The sequence below is a fragment of the Lepidochelys kempii genome, chromosome 13 (assembly GCF_965140285.1).
Source record: "Lepidochelys kempii isolate rLepKem1 chromosome 13, rLepKem1.hap1, whole genome shotgun sequence".
NCBI classification, from domain to species: Eukaryota; Metazoa; Chordata; order Testudines; family Cheloniidae; genus Lepidochelys; species Lepidochelys kempii.
Genome location: NC_136392.1, coordinates 2,901,850 through 2,923,585, shown reverse-complemented (window position 1 = coordinate 2,923,585; position 21,736 = coordinate 2,901,850). Strand labels below are relative to the sequence as shown.

Sequence of the window (21,736 nt, the reverse complement as noted above, 5' to 3'; positions counted from 1 at the left end):
TGCTCAGACCCCTGGCACCAGGGCAATAGCTTGGGCTGAGCCAGTGACTCCCTGGGCGTTCGGTGGAGCGGATTTCGGGGCGGACTCTGCGGGCCCTGGGTTTGGGCAGGCGTGGATCCCGCGGAGCTGGCCCGGGCTGCGGGAGTGGATTCCCGAGGGCTGGGCACCAAGTCCGCCCGCTCTGAGCGGCCCCGGACGGGCTGGGGAGGGTCCCCGCCAGGGGGTGGGTCCCGGGACCGGCCGAAGGGGGCTCCACCTCCCAGGGTTTAAAGCCCTGCGCTCGGCGGCCGCGGCGCTACGCGATGAGGCAGGGGAGCGCCAGCGGCCGGGCGTTGGGTTCCGCGGGCTGCGGGCGGCCGGGGGGGCCCGGACAGCGGCGCCGGTGAGCCGGGGACGCGGAGCAGGACGGGGCCGGCGCCGAGGTGAGCGGGCTGAGTTCTGCGAAGAAACTTTCCGCTGCGGGGGCCGAGAGCTGGGGCGCACGGGCTGGGGGGCTGCGAAGCCCCGGGAGCCCGCTGTCCTAGCCCCCTCCCGGCATTCAGCCTCGGCCGGAGACTCTCCGCCCCGGGCGCGCCGTTCCCCGCTCCCCCGGCTGCCCTGCTCCGGCGCCCTCCGGCGCGCTGCCCTTTCCCCGGCAGGGTCGGGCTCTGGGGTCCCGGGCTGCGCCCTGGCCCGGTGGGAGGGCGCTGGGTGTGTCGGGATCGCCTCCTTGCCCCTCTGCAGCCCGCCCCTGCCCCAGGCTGGTACAATGCGGCCCCCTGCATTTTTTAAGCATGTTGTGGAGGTTGGCACCGCTGTCCCCATGGCGTCGGGACTCTCGGGGTTTTGGTGCCAGGCTGAAATTCATAGGGTGGGGAAACCAGGCTGGGGCAGGGCATGGGACAGCGCTTCCTACATGTCCTTACCCGACACAGAGGGGCGAGGGTCTTTAAATGGGCCAGCGCCAAGCTAGCAGCTCTGGGTACCACCCTACACCCAGCCCCTTCACAGCAGGTGAGATCAGAGAGGGGAACATGTCCAGCCCCTCTTCCCTCTCCTAGGTGGATCAGCCCCCTTGGCCTTCAGCCTCTCCTTTATACCTTTGCTCTGGCCCAAACACAACCCTCCCCAGGCTGCTGGGACCTGTCCTGGGCTGGGTGAAAGGGCGCTGGATGGGGGCAGCAATCAGACCCCCCCACACACCCACTTTTGCCCTCCTTGCTCTGGAGCTGAAGCAGAGATGGGCTAACACCCAGGATCCACCGGGCTTTGAAGAGTCTTTGGCTCCAGACTTTTTTTTTCCAGTTTAAAAGTTGTTTGGCTGAGACACTGCAGGGCGGCTGGGGAGTGCATTAGGAGACCGGGATGATTTATGATTGTTTCTTCTGGGCCTGCCTCCAGCCGGGAGACAAATGAAGTGGAACTTAAAAAAATCCCCTCTGTAACTAAGGTGAAGTAATCGAACTGAGAGGGCAGCCGGGGTGGGGTGGATCCCGGAGAATCCCAGCCGGAGCAGGGCGAGGAAAAGCAGACAGGGGCCTCCAGCTCCCCAGCCCAGCACTTGCCTCCAGACTTCCTTCCACAAGCCAGTTGCTCGGCCTTTTCTGTTTTGCAGAAGATGACTCTGAACACGCAGCAAGGGGGCAAGGGCCCTGTGCGCAGACGGGCCAGCACCCCGGTCCCCCTCTCCCACCAGTCCCAGCCAGGGGTGCGTGGGCCGAGGCCTAACCCCATTGAGTCCCATCACCCTCCGCTTGGCTCCTCCTCCTCCTTCGAGCCTGGAGACAAAGCTCTAGCCGTGCCACACAGCAGCTGGTCATCGGACTCGGCCAACTCCGACAGCTCCTGGGAATCCTTGTATCGAGTGATGCTGCTGGGTGACCCTGGTGTGGGCAAGACCAGCTTGGTGAACCTCTTTGCTGGGATCCAAGAGCGGGACCTGCCGGAACAGCCGGGAGGTAGGGAGAGGTCCCTGCCCTGGGCTGTCAAACCAGCTGCTCTCGAGGGCCATGCGGTGTGCAGGTTGGGGAGTGGGCAGTGGGTCACAGCGTGAAGAAGCCCTGTGTAAACCCAGGCCAAGGGGCACAGTGGAGACGCTGCACTGACTGCTTGGGGGCAGGGCACAGCCCCTTCTTAGCAGTGAGGAGCGCACTGCCGAATGTGGGGACTTGCCTCCAGTGCCATTACCTATCTCTGTGGCTGGGCAGGGGGAAGTTAGCGGGGCACAGTGGTTCCCAAAAGCCAGCTGAGAGCCACTGGTGGCTCAGTTCTGATGTACCTACTGTAAGTATCGCTGGGCACCCCCTTGAAAACTGGGGCGGGGGCCTTAGCTGTGGATTTCAGTGGGTTTGAGATGGAAACATCGGAGGGACATTGTACTGACACGCATCAGGGTCAGCCACCTGGATACATTTAATGCCAGTTGTCCAGCTGCCTGCTGGAGCCTAGGTGCCTTTTAGCCTCCCCACAAGCCAAAAAATAACCTGGCAAGGGGGGTGGCTGAGTCCTGAACCTGGGAAGAGCCATGAGATACCCCAGCACCTTCCCCCTCCTTCCAATCACTAAAGCAGGAGAGTAGCCAGGCTTCTGCCAGGGCATCGCCCTGACCTCACCACTTTCCCACATCCTTCCATGGTGCTGGCTGGTTTGTAGCTTTAGTTCCTTGCTGAGAGGATCAGTTGCATTTTCCATGGCCTGCGTTGAACCCCACCACCTTGGGGTGCTGTCTCCTCCCAGCCTGGGCAGCCAGCAGACACTCCTGTGGAGCTCAGCAGCACTGGGCCTCGGCGGCAGGCATTGCTGGGCACACGGAGTCCGGCTGACCAGGATGCATCTGGCTTGTTTCAGAGGACACCTACGAACGCACCCTATCGGTGGATGGGGAGGAGATGACGCTGCTGGTGATGGACACCTGGGAAACAGAGAGGCAGGTAAGGGAGCATGCATGGGGCGTGTCAATCACAGGGGCTGGCCATGGGGGTCACCTTTTCAATGAAGTCGGTTCTATTGCCAGACTGGAGCTATTTATTATTGGGTCTGTTGCTGTTGTAAATACCACAATGAACTTGTATGAACATAAGAATGTCCCTACTGGATCAGACCAGAAGTCCATCTAGCCCAGTATCCTGTCTTCTGACAGCGGTCAATGCCAGGTGCCCCAGAGGGAATGAACAGAACAGGGAATCATAAAGTGATCCATCCCCTGTCGCTCACTCCCAGCTTCTGGCAAACCGAGGCTAGGGCACCATCCCTGTCCATCCTGGCTAATAGCCATTGATGGGCCTATCCTCCATGAATTTATCTAGTTCTTTTTTGTACCTTGTTATAGTCTTGGCCTTCACAACATCCTCTGGCAAGGAGTTCCACAGGTTGACTGTGCGCTTATGAAGAAATACTTCCTTTTATTTGTTTTAAACCTGCTGCCTATTAATTTCATTGGGTAGCCCCTAGTTCTTGTGTTATGAGAAGGAGTAAACAACACTTCCTTATTTACTTTCTCCACACCAGGCATGATTTTACAGACCTCAATCATATCTCCCCTTAGCCATCTCTTTTCCAAGCTGAAAAGTCCCAGTCTTATTCATCTCTCCTCATACAGAAGCTGTTCCGTACCCCTAATTTTTTGTTGCCTTTTTCTGAACCTTTTCCAATTCCAATATGTCTTTTTTGAGATGGGGTGACCGCATCTGCACGCAGTATTCAAGATGTGGGCGTACCATGGATTTATATAGAGGCAACATGATATTTTCTGTCCTATTATCTATGGCTGGCTGTGGTTTCCATGCCCACCTGCTCATGAGACAGAGCTGCAGGGACAGACCCTCCCGTTGGACCCTACATCTACCAGACCCCTCTTTAGCTTTCTAGGGAGCTGCTCTTGCCATTGTGAGACATCCCCAGCAGACTGAGATGGGAGGCTGCAGCTGGGTCAGGGTCAGCAGCTAGTAAGGGGATGAGGGTGACTTCCCCAGTGAACAGCTGACTGGCTCATCAGGTGTCCAAGGGAGGATCTTAACACCCCCGGGAGCTGGAGGGGATTCCCCCTCCCCCCAGCTGGGGGGTTAACTGCTGTGGGAGGAAGCAAGGGCTTGAGTTCACTTCTCTTTCCAAAATGTGGCAACTTTAAACTCTGTTGGAATGATTCCAGCCAGACACAACTCCCTGTCCCCCCAACTCCCCACAGAGTGTATGCTCCAAGCTAGGCACTTGGGGGCTGATTCTCCCACCTTCCCTCTGGCATAGCTGCTGATGCGCCTGCAAAGCGGGTGCAGGCTGCTGCCAGGTCAGAACGGCTGTGCTGGCGTAAGAGCGGACGCGAGGTGGGCCCGAGATGTCACCGGGGAAGGTGGAGAGAAGGAGGGAAACGTGCCAGATCCTTAGGGCTGGGTGTGCTGGGGGGTGCTGGTGGTGCCGGGGTTCGTTTGTCTCCTTGCCGTGCAAGAGCTGGGAAACGTGCAGGAGCCGACTGGGCGAACAACGGGTTAGGAAATGCAGCCTTTAAGGGGAATGCATTAGTAGGCAGTAGTCGTGGTGCCCGGTGGCATCTCTGCCCCTCCGCCCCTGCTTGTGGGTGACTGGAGACTGGCAGGAGCAAGATTCCCCTCTTCCAGCCCCACTCTGCTCTTTGCTTTCGATGAACAGCTGGGGGCGATGCTCGCCACCAACAGCAAGAGGGTCCTGAGCTTCACTGAAATGGCCTCTCCGCCTGCCGGTCTGGGACCCACCTGCACACTCCCCCCTCACCAGCTGCATCTTCAAGAAAATCCATGGGGGCCATCTGGCCCCCAGCATCTCATGCAGCCCCTGCTCCCTGTGGCCAAGGACGCCGATGGTATCTGGGAAGGGATGGACTCGCTGGGCTAGTGGCCACGCTCCCCACCTGACGTGGTACGAGCAGGGAACACCCTCTCCTCTTTTCCATTGTCCGCTCTGTCCAGAGCACTGGGCGCGGATACCCCTTAGCGTCCTGCCCTTAAAATCCTGGAGGGGGCCGAGAGGAACAGACGGGGCTCAGGGAATGGTTGCTAGGAGAAACACAGCACCTAACTTAGTGGGGACGAGAGCATTGGCATGGAGTGTGCATCAGTGGGACCCACTGAGCCCTGAATGAGCTGCAGGGAGTGGAGACTAAGGGAAAGGGGGAATGAGAGCCTGACCCAGACAAGGATGTGTGAGGTGGGGGAGGGGAAGGGGCAGGGATTCTGGTGAGACCCCCCACTAGCCTGGCCCAGTTGGGCCTACCTGCAGTGACTATGGCCAGGCTTTCCGTAGTGGGTCAGTGTTTTACTCGGGATACGATGAGAAATGCAGTTCTTTATCACTTTGGTTTTAGTGGACAAACAAAGAGTTAATTCCATGTTATTCCTGTGAACCCCGCTGTGCGCCTCTGGCCAGCTGCCTCCTGCAGTTCTAGGCCATGCGTTAGCTCTCTCCGCATCCAAGCTGTGCCAGGCCTGGGTGGTGGGTCATGCGGGGGTTGGGCCAGCCCTTTTTGCTTCTGGTTCACACGGGCTTGGCCTCCTGCTGAATGAAGCTTCCTAAACTCAAAGGCAAACTCTCCCCAAGGTGCTAAGTCTCGGGGTCCAAATCTTGCCAAAGCTTTCCAGGGCTCCCACCCAAGCCCTACATCTGCCTTGCTTTGGCTGGGGTCTCTTGTTTGCTCCACCCCGGGAGAACCTGAGAAGCGAACCTGAGAAGAGTTGCGCAGTTGGGAGGGGGTCCTCTCTCGGCAGGGGTCTGGCATGTGCAGCTTGTCCAGAAGCAATGGCATGACCACTCACTGGAAGAGCTTAGTGTCCTGTCAGAAACACCTGCGTCTTCTGCCCTGCCTCTAAAGCAGCAGATTGACTGTAAAGTGGCGTTACTGGTTCTCAGGGCCCTCAGCCTGTTGGTCTTGGTGACAATTGCTGACCAGTATCTCTTCAGGTTGAGGTTTGCTCCCTTGTGTGTGAAGCTGGCTTCTGTTCCCGGCACTAGAAATAGCAGGCTGGTTCGTCATAGAATTTAGGACCACAACTGCATGCAGAATGTGTGTGGATTAGCATGCCCAGTCTGTGCATCCAGCAATGGTCACTGTGCGTGCAAATTGGATGCGCCTTTTGCACAAGCAGTTGTGCGTCTAAACAGTCTGAAAATCTGGTCCTAAAGTTTTAAAGACTTTAATTTATTTCCACTCTCCCTGAATTGCATTTTTCTACCAAGTGCTCTTTCCCCTTGTGAGACGATACCGATTGTCAAGCTAATTTGTTTAGGGACATAGTGAACATCAACGCTGTGGCCGCCTAAGGCCTGGAACCCAATGCCCCTGAAATCCCCCCTCCCCCCACCTCGTCCTTCCCATTTAAAAAACCCGCATTAGAAGCTTGTGTTTTCTCCCAGGGGCCCTGGCCTAATGATAAGATTATCTAACTCTTAGGTGGCATTTTTCATCAGTAGATCTCAAACCACATCACAGTTGTTAATGTATTTATCCTCACAACCCCCCGGTGAGGTGCTCTTAACCCCAGTGGACAGATGGGATGCAGAGGTGGGAAGTGACTTGCGCATGGTCACACAGGAAGTCTGTGGCACAGCAAGGAATTGAAGCCAGGCCTAACCACTGGACCATCCTTCAGTTCCTTCCCTTCCAGGCCCCCATTCCCTTGTAAATGGGCTCCCCTGCTCTTGCTGGCTGTTTGCAATTGGAAAGGGGATCATATTTCAGCCTGAGGCCCAGACCCCTGAGCACTGTGGCCGGGGCTTGGGGTTGTCTGAATACCCTGCTGATAAATTATTGGCTGTGGGGTGGTTTACAAGGGTGTCTCTGGCTGGGTTTGTTCCCCAGAGGGTGCTGCAGCCAGTGGTTTTGTTGTGAACCCTTTAAAGGCCTCTTCCTTCCCCGGCGTGGGATGGCGGGTCTCTCTGGGCCCCAAGAGCCCTGTTGGTGTTTGCAGGCACTGGGCTGCCACAGATGCATGGCTGGGCAGCCTGCGCGTTAGGGAGCGGAGCCCTGGGGCTGTAATTTGCAGCTGACGCAGATTGAGGAGGAGACTGTGTCAAACACCCTCCCAAAGCCAGAATCTTTTAATCTGCGCGTTCTTGACTGAGCCACATGTCGTCTGAGCGGCCAGAGGCTGCGGGAGCCTGGGCTGCTGTCTGATGGGGACAGGCTGATGGCTCCTCCTGCACTGGGGCTGGGATGCTGAATGGCTTCCCCTTCCCCCTCCCTGCCCTGTCCACAGCCCGGAGATTTGCACCCGCTCTGGGGGCCCATTCCTTCCAAGGACTCAGACTAGTTCTGGCCGGCAGGGAGCAGCCTGGGGGCAGGCCTCATCCTTAGGTAAACCTTGAGCGCGCCACCTGTTCCCCACTGATTGATGGGGCTGTTCAGCTGAGCCGGTACCCTGCCTGCTGGTTTGTCTCCTCTCCCCCACTCTTGGCCCCAGCCCACGGACTAGTGGGTACGTCGGGCGGCTGGCTCAGCCCCACCCCTGCAGGGAGCTGCAAAGACTCGTACTGGTTTGTACGGTAGACAGCATTGCTGCTGAGAATAGGCCCTTATAGTGCAGACACTGGGGTGCCTTGTCTTGTACCCAACGACCCCGGTGGCTGGCATCCTTGGTAAACGTCAAGACCACCTGGAAGCTGGGGAGGATGCTTATTATACAAGTTCCCACCTCCTTTCCCATGAAGGGCAAGATGGAAATGCTTATTTGCACCCAGTGCTGCCAACAGTGGCAAGGATACAGAGGAGTGGGGCATTCCCAGTTCTTCCCCTGCCAAGTCACTAGCCCACTGACTCCATAGAGTCCCCGTCTTCAGATCTTTGCCAGGAGCCCCTAACCACTAGCTGGCCGTGGCTATTTGAAAGCCTGGGGGATGGATGGGGAAATGCCCTGGTGTGGGTCCAGTGCAGGCCAGGGGAGAGGGCAGAGCTCAGCGAAGCTAAGAAGCCATTGCAGAAAGCAGGGTCCCACCAGCGAGATTTGCCCAATTGCCGATGAGCAGAAAGTCCGGCGCGGGGAAGGCCAGAATCTTGTCGCTGGCTAATCTCTCGTTGGTCAGACGTCAGGTTGAGGCGGGAGGGACAGCTGGGGTCCAGCAGTGCTGGCTGGTACTAACTTACTCTCACCACCTGAATTAACGCTTGTAAAGGAATCCTAGGAGTTGGCACCAGCCTTGGCCTCCTCCTGAATGTCAGACACCTGCAGAAACGGGTAATGATCAAATCCCTGTAACTATCCCCCTGGGGCACATGGGGGGACATGTTTTTCTAGGGCCAGATCCTCAGCTCGTGTAAATCACCCCAGTGCCCCTGAGGTCCCAGGACGTCTGTCTATATGTGCCCAGATCAGTGAAGATGGGAAGGTTTTCACAGGCTGAGAAAACCCCTGAATGTCAGGGCAGGTTATAGATTTACAGCTCACTGGTCCTGAGCGGGAGGGGACTCAGTGGGGTAAGATGCAGTGGCCGCGAAGCAGGAGGCGTGCTGCCCAAGCACAGGTGTGGAGGGCTTACCAAGGCGAACGAGAGAATGAAGGGTGCCATGTCAGGCTTGTGGGAACGGCAGGAGAGCCTTGCTGGTCTCCCGTGCCAGGGGCGTGAGGGCGTGAATTAAAAACCAGCCCTGACGCCATCCTGCCAGAGGCAGATGCATGAGGCAACGGGCTGGCAGTTTGCTCCCAGCGGCCTGTGGACAGGTAGGTCTCTAGAGCCAAGGGCTGTGGTTTGTGGAAACCAAACCAAAATCTTCAAGAGCCCTGGGGGGAAGGGAATGGTCCCACAGGATCCAGCCAGGGCTGACACACAGGCCTGGAGAGACACAAGCAAGGAGTGTTGTCTTGGCCGTCCCAGTCGCGTCTGAACATGAGCGAAGCGATTCCAAGTCCAGTGAGGAAGGGAGCAACTGGTAAAACGGCCTGGAGAGGCAGAGTAAATGTCTGGCAGCAGCGCACTGTGGGCAAGGGAAGGTGGGGCCTCCGGCATTGTTCTGTGGGAGCAGGCCCCTAGGGCCTGATCAGACACGGGGCCAACCCGTGAGAGTCACTACGCCTGCGTAAGATGCTAGCAAAGGTGAGCGGCAGTGTTTCCCAGGCACCGGAGGAGACGCCTACCCACGGCGCCAGGCAGGGAAGCCTCGGTCTCAGGAGTTCGCGTAGAATCGCTCTCGGAGCCCCCGCCACGCCGGGTGTCTGGAAGAGCCCGTGGCTGGGAGGCCAGGTGCTCAGTTCCCAGGTTTCTTTTCAGTTTCAGTTCACCAGGAATGAACTGATCCTGGTCCTCCAATACCTGCCATGAATGCAGGAACCGGCATGCCAGGACCAACACCCAGCCCCCGTATTGCTGAGTGCAGAAAGGGCACAGGGAGCCGCGCTCGCAGGCCCCACGCCCTGGGCCAAGAGCTGAGTCGAAGCTTGTGGGACATACCACCCCTTCCGCCCCCTCGCAGGCCCCGCCAGCTTGGGCTCCGTCAGGCACGTGGGCTTGCCGCCCTCACAACCACCCCGGACTTACTGCCTCTGAATCTAGGGGGGTGTCCACGCTGCAGTCCGTAGAGCGAGAGCAGCTCATGAATTAGCATCGTGAGTGCGGTTAAAAATAGCAGCCCAGGTGTAAATGCAGACTCGCGCTCCGAGAAGGGGAGGACCGGAAGGGACCTTGAGCGGCCATAGCTTGGCTCCCCGGTGTGCACGTACGGCCCACGCTGAAGCCTGTGCCACTGTGCCTACACGGCTCTTTTCAGCAATGCCGGCACAGGTCTGACCCCTCGGGCTGCGATCCCAGACATCGACCTGCAGGATCCCCAGCCCAGGGCCTGAAGAGCAGAGTTTAGTAAGGGAGGCCGCCAGCCAGGCGGAAGGTGCAAGTTAAAGTAGCCCAGTCCTCGACTTCACCTGACACTCCTCCCAGCTCCTCCGCGCGTAGGTTACCCCAGCGCTGGGAAGCACGGGGGGGGCTGAGCATGGGGAGTGTGACTTAGCCTGCTGGCCGCAGCACTGCTGCGTCTGGCCCACCGTCGGAGAGCGTGTGGACAGTGGCTGTGTGCCTCAACACCTCAGTAACACCGTCTTTCCCTGTGCAGCCCCAGGATGAGGAGAACTGGTTCCACAATTACTGCCTGCAGGTGGGGAATGCCTATGTCATTGTCTACTCCATCACCGACAGGGTGAGTTTTGAGAGCGCCTCTGAGCTGAGAATCCAGCTGCGCCGGACCCGGCAAGCAGAGAACATCCCCATCATCCTGGTGGGGAACAAGACGGACCTGGTGCGGTGCCGGGAGGTCTCGGTGGAAGGTGAGTGAGCAGGGCCTATCGTCCCCACCCTGTGGGAGACAGTTCCCAGCCAGTTGTTCGGGGGCTGGGAACTGCAGGGGGGGGAGGCTTCTTGCCTGGCTTCTCCTGCTGCTGCTCCTCAGACCTAGCTGAGATGGCCAGCGAGAGATTGCTATGGTACCCACTCAGCTGCTGAGCGTCCATCCAGGAGTGCCACTCTCTGTCCATCTGTTTAGTCCTCCACCAGCCATCTGTCCAGCCATCAACCCGCCCGTCCTGCTTTCTTTTAGCAGGCCATCCTGTCACCTCCTTCTCTGCCCTCCCCTGTACTCTGCCATCAATCCAGCCTTTCCAAGGCATCTCTCCCTGCAGCCATTAGCTCCTGCCCTGAGCATCCGTCTCCCCTGGTGTGACCCACTCTTCGCCACTTCCCCTGTCCCATGCCCTGTGTGCGGAAAGTGCCGCCTGGCTCTGCCTGGAGAGCGCTCTTTGTCCTGGCGGCCGACTCAGGTGGGGCTGGAACCCATTCTCTTTCCAGAGGGCCGGGCCTGCGCCGTGGTCTTCGACTGCAAGTTCATCGAGACGTCTGCCACCCTCCAGCACAACGTGACGGAGCTCTTTGAGGGGGTGGTGCGCCAGATCCGCCTGCGCCGGGACAGCAAGGAGGCCAACGAGAGGCGCATGTCCATCTACAAGCGCAAGGAGAGCCTCACCAAGAAGGCCCGGCGCTTCCTGGACAGACTGGTCGCCAGGAACAACAAGAAGGTGGCTCTGAAAGTTCGCTCCAAGTCTTGCCATGACCTGTCTGTGCTCTGAGACCTGTCACAAAACAGGAAGTTTCCTTCTCATGCATAAAGGGATGTGGCCTCTTGTACCTCCCAAGAGGCTTTCTGCCATGTACATAGGGGTTTGTAAACTTTCTTCTCTGTTCGTGGCGTGTGGACAGGACCTTTCAGGGGAGAGACAAGACTCGTCTGGAGCAATAACCCAGGAGAGGGAACAGACTTCCTAACCAGAGCCTCAGAACCAAGGTGACACTAGCAACCAGAGAACACCCATGGGGAAGGACTCCTTGCATGGACTGAATGTCCTGCTCCCTGATAGTGCCTCCTGCCAGCCCTGCCACTTGCCTGGAGCCCTGCAAGAGGAGGTGGGCAGGGAGAAACTAGGGCAGGTCTCCAGGGTGCCAGCAGGCACCAGGAAATGGTCTAGTGTTTGCCCAGGAAGGGAGAGGGGAAGGAAGCTGCCCCAGAGGGAGGGATGGGGACTCAGGGAGAGAAGGTGGGGGGTTCCCGGGTGCCTAAGGGTAATGCAAGTCTGACTTTGCCAATGCCAGGGATGGGTTTGAGCAGGACACTTGGCTCATGCGGCAGGGGCAGAAAGGCCACCGGCTCTACAGGAGTCCACGAAGCCATCACCAAGGTTGGAAGCTGCCTCTGAAGGCTACTGGGAGCCAGGAGCATAGCTGGCCCGTGATACCATGCGGACAGGCACTCTAGAAATCCCTGAGACAGGAAGGCCCTGAACTGGGGTACAGTGGTATGTCGGGGTGGGGGCTGGCAGCATTTTGCTGCCACCTCTGGGCATATTAACATCAGCATGGGCAGGGGAGAAGAGGGCAATGGAGAAGCATCTTCCTTGGATAGGAGTGTGGGGAGGCCAGACCCTGCCTGTCTCCTGGCCTATGGGTGGGGACGGTGCAGGATAGAGTTCCTTAGTGCCGGACGGCAGGTTTGGTGGGGAACGGGCATGGCGGGCGGGGCTTTTGTACCACATCTCTCTCTTTTGTACAGTGTTTTTAAGATTGAGGTTTTTCTGTTGTCTCTGTATGACCGCAGTGACAACCCACCTAGACTTGCAGAATAAAACCCAATCTGGAAAGGCACCTGTCACCAGTGACTGCACTGCGCCTCTTGCCGCTTAACCCCCCCCCCGCAAGGTGCTCCCCTCTTGGATTTCCCTGTGCCCCCCGGAGAGGCAGGGAGCTGGGCCCACTGCTCGTTTGTACCTGCTTCCAAATCAGAGATGGGCAAAGCCCAAACCAGAACCCCAAGTCTGAACCCTGGGGGAGCTGGGCTTCAGATCCAGACTCTGAAATGCACCTTTAATGGGGGCAAATGGGCTGGATCCATTTGGCTGCTGCGGGAACTTCCTGTGATTCCACAAGCACCTGGTATGTTTTGATTTTTCTGTAGATGCCCTGAATGGCAGCACAGAAGCACATGGGGTGGGGGCGCTGTTGTTCCCACTAGAGGGACTTGGTTCACACACAATGTTTCCAGGTGGCTAGGAAATCCCATGGAATATCCTTGAGGAATTTGGGCTGGATTCTCCAGTCTGCCAACTTCACTTTGTGCTAAAACTGGCTGGAAATTCCCCTGGGTGTAGGAGGAATCTGGGCAGTGCACAGCATAGCTACCCGCCTCCCAAGATCTGAATGGGGGGGGTGTTGAGGGCAGGAGCAGGTGTGTGGGAGCACAGCTCCCCCAAGTTACACAGCTGTCACCAGCAGCAGGAGTTGGAGCAGCAGGGAGCCAAGTATCTTCCGGCGCTGGAGCCAAGCGGTCAGGAATCAACAAGATGCAGTCAGCTCCCTGCAGCGGCCACTGAGCACAGAATGGCTGTAGTTGGAGGAGCGGGGTCTTTGTCGCCCATGCACAGATGGGGTGGTTTCATTTCTGTTAATCACCCTACCTGCTGATTGTGTGCCCCGCACCATGTGCACCCAGGGCTGTGCAAAGTGGGTGTGAGCTCAGTTGGTGCAGGGAGCCAGGCAGAGGCCAGTCCAGCCCTATATCCCTTACAACATGGTTTCCAGTGGAGAAGGGGTCAAACTTTGACATCGGAAGCCCAGTTTGATGTCCAGGGCAAAGGAGGTGGAGATGGAGTTTGTGATCAGTCTGCTACACAGAGAGGGTGAGCTGGGATGTTTGGATCCAGGCTCCAAGTGGACATGTGATCAGAAGCCAGGACTGAGTGGAGGCCAGCAGTGACTTGGGCCCTTCTCCTCTAAGCAGGATTCTGAAACAACCAACGAAGAGAGCAGCTCAGTGTCAGGATCTGTCCCAGTTTATGCTGAGCGCAGTGCATGCTGGGAGGGACCTGGGGAATTTGAGTGCTATGGCGATACCTCTGAACATCAGCAATGAAGCTTCAAGCTACGGAGGACCCAGGGGTGGAGCCACAACGGAGCCCACTCCCAGCTCTAGTTCCTAGAAGAGTTTGGAAAGAGAGAGGGAAAGACGCTTGGCCAGCAGGGTCTGGGGGAGGTCCCAGGTCTATGGGGCAGCATTAGAGACAGCAGGAACCTGAGTTGGGGGGGTCCCATGAGAAGAGGTGAGGTGCAGGGAGAGGGGGTAAGAACTGTGTATGGGAGGGGAAGGTGTCTGACTGTCAGGGGGTCCCGTGAGAAAAGGTGAGGTTCAGGGGGAGGGGGTAAGAATGGTGTATGGGGGGGGAAGGTGTCTGTCAGGGGGTCCCGTGAGAAGAGGTGAGCTGCAGGGGGAGGATGGTGTATGGGGGGGAAGGGTGTCTGACGGTCAGGGGGTCCCGTGAGGGGGGCTGATGGTGGGCTTGCTGCAGCTCATTGAAGTTTGCTAACTACACAGCATGGCGGGTGGCTGGGGCGTGCAGAAGAGTGACAACGGGAGGTTTCTGGGGTGCCCAGGCAAGGAGGTGAGTTGGGGAGGCTGGGACCCAGCACTGGGGCTGGGCTAATGGGGCTAGCCTGTGGGTGACAATCCCTCTGATCTTGTACAAACTCGCCTGACTCCACTTTGAAAGGTGAGCCCTGCCCAGAGAAGGGGGGGGGACCCTGCTGGGTCTGGAGCATTTGGCAAGGAGCCGAGCAGGGACCTGTGATCAGGGAGCAAGAGCGGCTTGTGCGGGCAAGTGACTCCCAGCGTGAGAAACCTAACGGGGGCTCCCTCCCCGGCTCCCCGGGGAGTGAAATTCCAAGCTGGCCACTGTCGCCGGCGGGCCAGGGTGCTCGGCCTTGCTGGGCCACAGACTGCCCTGCTCAGCTGCCCGGGGAAGAGGAGGGTTTGCTTGTGGCCTTCCCAGCCAGCGAAGGGAGGTGGTTAGCCGGTGAGTCCCAGGGCTGTTGACCTGCCTTGTCTGGCTCGCATGGCCCGGAGGGACCAGCCCAGAGAGGAGGCTTGTGCTCCAAGCCACTTCCATCCATGCCAGTCCCGGAGCGCGCCCAGCTGGGATGCTGCCAACACTGACCCTGTCCGTGCCCAGAGCTCCTCCCTGGCAGCCCTGCAAGGCAGCTAACTGGGGCCCTTTTCACAGAGAGGGAGAGGGAGGGGAAGGGATTTGCCCAAGTCTGTCCAGCACCTGAGGTCACTTGCCTGGGGCCCTTTGACCCTGTTGGGGCCTTGGCTGCCCCTCCGCTCAGGTGGGGACAGGGACTTCCTGTCTTGGGGGGTGACCTGCGTTAGCGATGCCGCTGACGTGGTCAATGTTTATGCTCCGGAGAACTCCCCCCGCCCCCAGACTGCTGGAAACCTGCAGCTCTTTCCTTCCCCCCTGGCTAGCTCTGTCTGTCACGCCGTGTGAGGCTCTGCATTTTGCCTCGCTGCCGTGGGCTGCATCATGCCACCAGCCTCCTGCTCACAGCGTGGCTTTGTCGAAGGCGCACGCCAGTCTAGGGCATGTTTCCCCTTCGCGGGGAGGGGAGGGGAGGGCCTTCCCGAGGCTCCTCCTTGGCACCAGGTGCCTGCTGCATCTCCCCTCCCAGGCCTGCAGCTGTTAGCCTGGCCCCGTCTCCACCAGACCAGGACGAAGGACTGGTCGCTTCTGACCTCGTATCCCCTGGGCAGGAGCCCAGTGAGGAGGAGACAGTTAAAGCCCAGGGCTGTCGCCTGGAGCTTCCCAGCCTGACTTGCTGCTGGTCCCCGGGAATCCATTAAGGGCCCCTCTCTGCTACATGTACAGCAATGTTAGGGGACCTGCTTTGGGCACTTGGAGCTGTAGCCCTCTAACTTGCCCACTTGCAGGGCGCTGGGAGGTTTAATTCCCTGGTAGATGTACCAGGCAGCGAGAGCCTTGGGTGGGATGGCGCTGCAGGAGAATGGGGCTGGACTGCAGCAGCTAGGAGTGGTTTCATGGGCCCAGCTGGGTGCGAAAGGCTAGCACTGATGGGGTGGGGGTGAGGCCACAGAAATCCACTCTTCAAATGACCAGCGCTCCCTTTGTCCTCACTAGTCAGCTGCGAGCAGCACACCTCACCCAGCTAGACTGTCAGGATCCCTAGGCTGACGGGACTGGTATGCCAGGGACAACAGTGAGTGATTCTCCACCGGGAGCGCAGCCCCACACCTGTAGAGCCTGACCGGAGGATTCTATGACTCCGATAAGGAGCAAAATCCCCTCTCGGCTTGTCTTCTATTTAGCTGTGGCTGCTGGAAGAACCTTCAAGTGGTTCGTGGTGGTAGCTTGCTCAGAAGCCTTGGGCCCCAGGCCAGAGATGACTTGGCTAGCCGCCCCCACCCTAGGTCAGGTCAGGAGTTTCCACTTGCCTTGCATCTTTAGCATCAGGCGCGGGAAGAATTGTTTAAGGGGAGAGTGGGGGAGATGCAATGCTCTGGTGAATTGCAATCATTAATCTAGGCAGCTGAAAGGAGGTGGGGGAGGAATTGGGGGGGAGGTGTAAAAGCCTCTTTCCTGCTCCTGAGGAAACTAGAGACTGAATTCTGCTGCTCTTTTCACCAGGGCAAATCCAGAGTGATTCCACTTACTCCAGATTTACCCAGCTGTCAGTGAGCTCAGAATCTGCCCCTGGGCTGCTGCACTATTACATGGCATGCAGCCAACTGCCCCTTCGGCAAAATCCTTGTTCCTGCTTGGGATCCACTGGTTTCCTCAAGGCATCGCTACCAGGAAACTCACGCTGGAGGACTCTCACTGGCCACGGGCAGCGCACTGCTGGGAGGAAGCTCGCAGCACTGGAGTCTCACTGGCCACGGGCAAAACACTGCTGGGAGGAAGCTCACAGCACTGGAGTCTCACTGGCCATGGGCAAAGCACTGTTGGGAGGAAGCTCACAGTCCTTGAAGCCTAGCTGCAGCTGGACGCAGGAAATGCCCTTTGATCTCCACTGTTCTTTAAGCCCAGCATTCCCTGTGCTGCCCTGGGGTGGAGTTAGCTGGGCGATGCCTTGCCGGGCGGTGGAAACAGTTCTCGGCAAAGTGTCAGCCGTTCATCTGTAAAGCTCTGTGTTGTTGTTGAAGATCAACTCTAGTCCTGCTGCCCTCCCCTCCTTCGCTCACCCTGGCCCCGGCCGGGAGCATCCAGATGCCTCCTGTGTGCAAACAGCTGAAAGAGGGTTGCAGTCGCTCCGGGTTTACATCCAGCAGAAAGGCGGGGGCGGGGCTGTCATTATGGAAAGTTGGCAAGAGGCTGCAGGCCGGGAGGAGAGTGGAAAGAATGAGATCAAACCCAGAAAAATGCAACCCTGATGGAGGGCCTGGGAGGAGAGGCCAAGGGGGTGATGCATTGACACGCTGGGAAAGGATGGGAGTGGGAGGGGGGCTTCTGGCCAGTGGGTCTGGACACAGCAGCTGGCTGGGCTGAGGCACCTGACGCAGGTATGGAAAGCCAGGCCTCAGCTGCGTGCTTGCTTCCCACCCCTCCTGAGTGGCACCACCTGTCCGTCACAGCGTGGGCCGCTGCAGCGCAGGGCAGCCCGGTGAGAGGGGAAGGGGGAGCCCTTCAGAGGGACGTCGTGGCTCCCCCATCGCTGGCAGCTCTTAAAGCAAGGTGGGAGGTTTTTCTAATAGCTCTGCTCTAGGGATTCCTTGGGGGACGTTCGTAGTTCTGTCACACAGGAGCTCAGACTAGGTGGTCACCATGGTCCCTTCTGGCCCAGGAACCTCTGAATGTGCCCCCAGTGTGCACAGCCAGGCTGCCGGAGCTAGCCTGCCTTGAGTGCTGCCACGGCACACTACGCAGGGGCCCTGAGTGCACAGGGAGCGTGACCGCGCGGCTTGGAGGTGGCCTTGCCCCGGTCACTGGGTGAGGCTGGGAGTGGCTGGAGGCTGGCCCTGCGGGCAGCATGCCATGTACCTGTTTTAAGGATCTAGTAGTACCTGCTACTTCTGGGCTTGCTCCTCCCAGTATCCCCTGCCTGCTTCTGCTGTGCCCGCAGGCTCCAGCCTCCTGCGCGGCCGCGCACACCCCACCGAGCAGGTGCAAAACGCTGCCATGCTGAATTGCACGTCTTTGGCCCAGCTGTAAGTGTTGACACAGCGTGAAAAGCAGCGAAGGATCAGGTCCAGGCACTCTGCCCCCCCCTCCCACTGCTTGGGGGGTTGAGCTCCGCATCCTCCCCCAAAGGCACCTCTTGCTGTACAACCTCTAACCAAGCAATCTGTGTGTGTGCCTGTGTGAATTTTAATACCCTCTTAGGTCACCGAGACCAATCTGCTGCCTGCTTTGAAGTAAGTCTCTGCACCCTGTCAAAATGCTTGGTGCCCGCTGATTGCTACTGGCCTCCGGTCCCTGCACGAGAACAAGGACCTCCACTATCCAGCGGACCAATCGGCCCATTGCTCTGTCCCCTAGCTAACTGGAACCAGTAGGAGCCAGCTGCCAGCTTTCGGCTGGAATTCCCTCTCTAAGGCTGCTGCCGTCTCACTTGGTCGATAGCTGCTGGTGTCACAGTATTTGTCTCCAGCCACTGGCTGACTCAGTGTGATGTGAACTGAAGCTTTTAGGTGCTGATGCTGCTCCTAAGGAGGCCAGTGGGGTTTTTGCCAATGTTTCAGTGGAAGCAGGTTCTCAGAGAAAAGCATCCCAGACAGGGCAGAAGGTGATGGGCCAATTCTTCTCTCCGTTACACCTGGGCACCCCTGGGAACTGGCCTAGGTGTCCCAGCTGTAAATGAGAGCAGGAGTGAGCTCAAGGGGTTTTAGACAATCAATGGTGCAACTTTTGGGAAGTAGCATCTGCTGCCTGGGAGGCACTACAGGAAATGGACAGGCGAGAAAATCTAGAGGACAGGAAAGAAAATGAAAATAGTGTTTAAAGTGGCCAGGAGCAGCCAGCAATGTTCTAGCGGGAAAGAAGGGGCCAGAGCCCCCGCTGACGTAAACTCGTGCAGCTCCCTTGAAGTCAGCAGATCTATGCCTATTTATTCCAGATGAGGATCTGGGCCTAAACTTTATTCAGCCAGTTGCTAATAGGATCTTGAGTCTTTTCACTTCCAAGTCACGCATTGGTATCCAGACTGGGTCGATGGGGACCAAAAGTTGTTGCCATTCAATGGCTGTTTGGTGGCCTCGGTGGAATGAGTTTGTTGGGTTTTCATCCAGCTTCCACCAGACAAGTGTCCACATCGCAAAAAACACCTCCCAGCTGGCACTGATTGGCCCAGGGTTCCGTAGCGAGGCCAGTGTTTGAATGGGCCATGGGGACAGAACTATTTTTACTTTATTTATTTAGTCCTTTTATAAGGCAACTATTGTGAGGCATCTAAGAAACGTACAATAAAAACCAAATGCCAAAGAATCAACCAGCCAAATAAAATACACAGCCGGACAGGGTAAAAAAACATCTGGCACTGGGACAAGCCTAATAGCCATCGGGCAAACCACTCTGCCTGCACCGGGATCAATTCCCATCTAGCGAGAGTAACAAGGAAGGGTAGCAAATATGCATGCAAGGGGAGGGATGGGGAGCGGAGGGGCCCTTCCCCAACTGAAAACAGGCCAACCGAAATAAACGAGATTTGTGTTATGCTTTGAGGGCAGATAGTGTAGGACTTTGGCAGACTTGCTGTACATGAGCCAACGATCTTCACCTGAGCCATCCCTGCTCCTGACGGATGCGAGGGGCCCAGAGCAGACAAATGCCTTCTGACTGCTACTGCTGGAGAGGGAGATACAGCAATCACATCTTTCCCTAATACTTAGGACTTACAGAAGGTGATGAAGGTTCTGCCATTGCCAGGACTTTGCATTGTCTCCTTTGGGGGTCAGGAGATTGCAGAGGACCCAATTGTCTTGCTCCGATCCCAAGAATCGGGCAGGCAACCCTAGTTTGTGAGCGTTGAAGCTTCTGGTACTGTTTAAAGAGAAGCAGAAGCACATCTCAGTAATCCAGCCAGAATGTGGCAAATGCATGACCAGGGCCCGGTCTGCATTGGAGAGAAAGTGACACCGTAACGGTCACTCTAGACTGTGTTTGCCACATGGGCCCCTCTACTGAAAGCATGTCCAAGGCTGACCCTGGCCCCACCCTGTCTCAGCACTGGTACCTTCCCCCCCTTGCAGAACAGGCATGCTTGTCTCTCATCTGATGGAGGATTTCCCTCCTCCCCTGCTTACTGGCATGAGCTGGGATCTCTCAATTGACCAATAATGCCATTTGCAGGCTTTTTGGGCAGCATTCTGGGCCACTTTTCAGTCCACGGCCCCTCTGCTCTGCAAACAAAAGGTTCATTTCAGCTGTTTACAGGGCAAGAAAAGAGGAGACGCAAGTGATTAAAGAGGAGAAGCAGGGCAGTAGCAAAGCCATCCCTTCTTTTCTGTTCTTTTCTCTCTCCACATTCCCCCCTTTCCAATCTCTCTTCATCACTTCCTTTGCCTCTCTCGCTACATAGCCTTGTTTCTCCTGCACTCACCATTTCTTTCTGGTGGTGGTGAGAGACGAAGTGAGGTAGTGTCTCTCTCTCATCCTCTCAAATTCAGTGTGGGGTTCCCCCTCCCCACTCGAGGAGCATCAGACCAAGGTGTGGAAGAAAACAGAGTCTTTACGCTGAGTTTGTCAGCAACAAGTCAGAGACAATTTGTTTATGCAATTGCAGGGAAGACCGCAATTGGACAGAGTGTCTGTTCTTAGGCAAATGTTCAAAGTACAAACAATATAAAGCAATATTTATACCCTTTAGTTACATATAACTGTGTACTGTTTATACTTTTTTTCCCCATTATCTTAGTTAACGTTGCATTTTATTCTTATCTTAAAGCAAGGTCGCTTGTAGTTTTCCCATTCGCCTTGCAGAAATCCCACTTTTACAAATCTTGCGTTATTAGGGTTAAGGTTGGCCTGTTATTGCTCTGTTTCTTAACCAAACTAAAATAACTGCACACAAATTCTCTTTTCCCTTTCACACTTCCACAAAGGTCATCTCCAGAGCTTGGTGCTGGGAAGATGCACCAAAGGAACAAGATTCTCAGCAGGGAAAAAGGGTCCAACCTGGGGATTTGACCATGACATTTTTGTTGCTTTGAATTAAGATTGCCAACATTGAATCTGTGAAGTCTTAATGTGGGTGTGGGCATGTGTGCATGCGGAGAAGGCATCTCAAATAGACGTGGGCCATACCAGCAGCCTGGGATGGAAATGGTTACGCATGTATAAAATGTGGCTCAGTTCATCTTCTCATGGAGAGGCTCTAAGAAAAGCTTTTGGGAAGGATGGTCTGGCCCCTCTCTTGCTCCTCACTATGGGCTGCAGGCAGGTCATGTTCCAAATCCCTCTAGTACAAGGATAGTGGAAAGTCCCTCCTGCTTTCCCAACACATGTTCTTGCAGAAAATTCCTGTTATTCTGCTGACCTCTCCACTCTGCTCACTGCTACCCCATTGTTGGACTCTCTAGCAGATGACTAATATCCCTGCAATTTAACTCTTCCTGGAACCCTGAAGCCACTATCCTGGGGTCATCCTATCTTGGTCCAAGGTGCCTGCCTAAATGCCATGGTGATGGGTGCATTATAAATGCTAGAAGATAGCTAGAGATCCTGAAATCCACCAGTCCTGCTTTTTGAAACTGTCATTCTATAATCTGCCCCTTTAGGACTAAGGGCTCTTGACCTGAAATCTACCATTGCAGTGCATGGAAGCTGCTGTCCCCAGTATCAGACTCTCACCAGCAGGAGGAATGGCTAGCCAGGGTTTGATTGCAAAGCCAGAGCTCTGATGAGGCTGTGCATGCCCAAATACATGACGCTGGTGAGCTTCTGAGTCAAGCCTGTTGGTGCTTCCTGCTACTGCCCGCAGAAAATAATGGTCTGTGAGCTGGCTTCATAGTGCTACAACTTTGTTTCTAAAGCCAGTTTCTTCAATCGTGCCAAAGACCATCATCCTCATTACAAACAAAGCCCCTGCCAAGCTTGGCCTTTTCCCTCAGGCTGGACTTCCCACGGAGTATGGGTTGTAGGTGTTTGAAGATGCTCCATACAGGTTCCAGTGTGGGGCGGTAGGTGAAAACTAGGGATGTTTGGTTAGGGGTAGGGGGGGCATTTCTGTATTGAAACAGATTCTCTTGGGGTATTTGGGTGGCCCATTCCGTGATGCGGTCTACTTCTCTGGTGCAGCGTCCTTGTTTGGTGAAGGCAGTTTTGAGTGTGTTAAACAGAAGTTCTCGTTAATAGTCCCTAAGTGCATGATCCAGTTCTTCCTGGCTAATAGTCTGCTCTTCCTCTGTATTGATGATGCTTCCCAGTTTTGTGTCATCAGCAAATATCATTCTGAAGCCCCAGCAGGGTTGCAGTCTCCTTGC

General features: G+C 56.6%; 1 protein-coding gene across 1 annotated transcript; it reads left to right on the top strand.

The window, feature by feature from the left end:
• Nucleotides 1-229: 229 nt before the first annotated feature.
• On the top strand, nt 230-11,129 carry REM1 (RRAD and GEM like GTPase 1). The gene is made up of 5 exons (XM_073309118.2): nt 230-422; nt 1,595-1,937; nt 2,827-2,909; nt 10,040-10,250; nt 10,768-11,129. The coding sequence occupies exons 2-5, from the start codon at nt 1,598-1,600 to the stop codon at nt 11,043-11,045; spliced, it is 912 nt and encodes a 303-aa protein (XP_073165219.1). The 5' UTR covers nt 230-422; nt 1,595-1,597; the 3' UTR covers nt 11,046-11,129.
• Nucleotides 11,130-21,736: the final 10,607 nt, after the last annotated feature.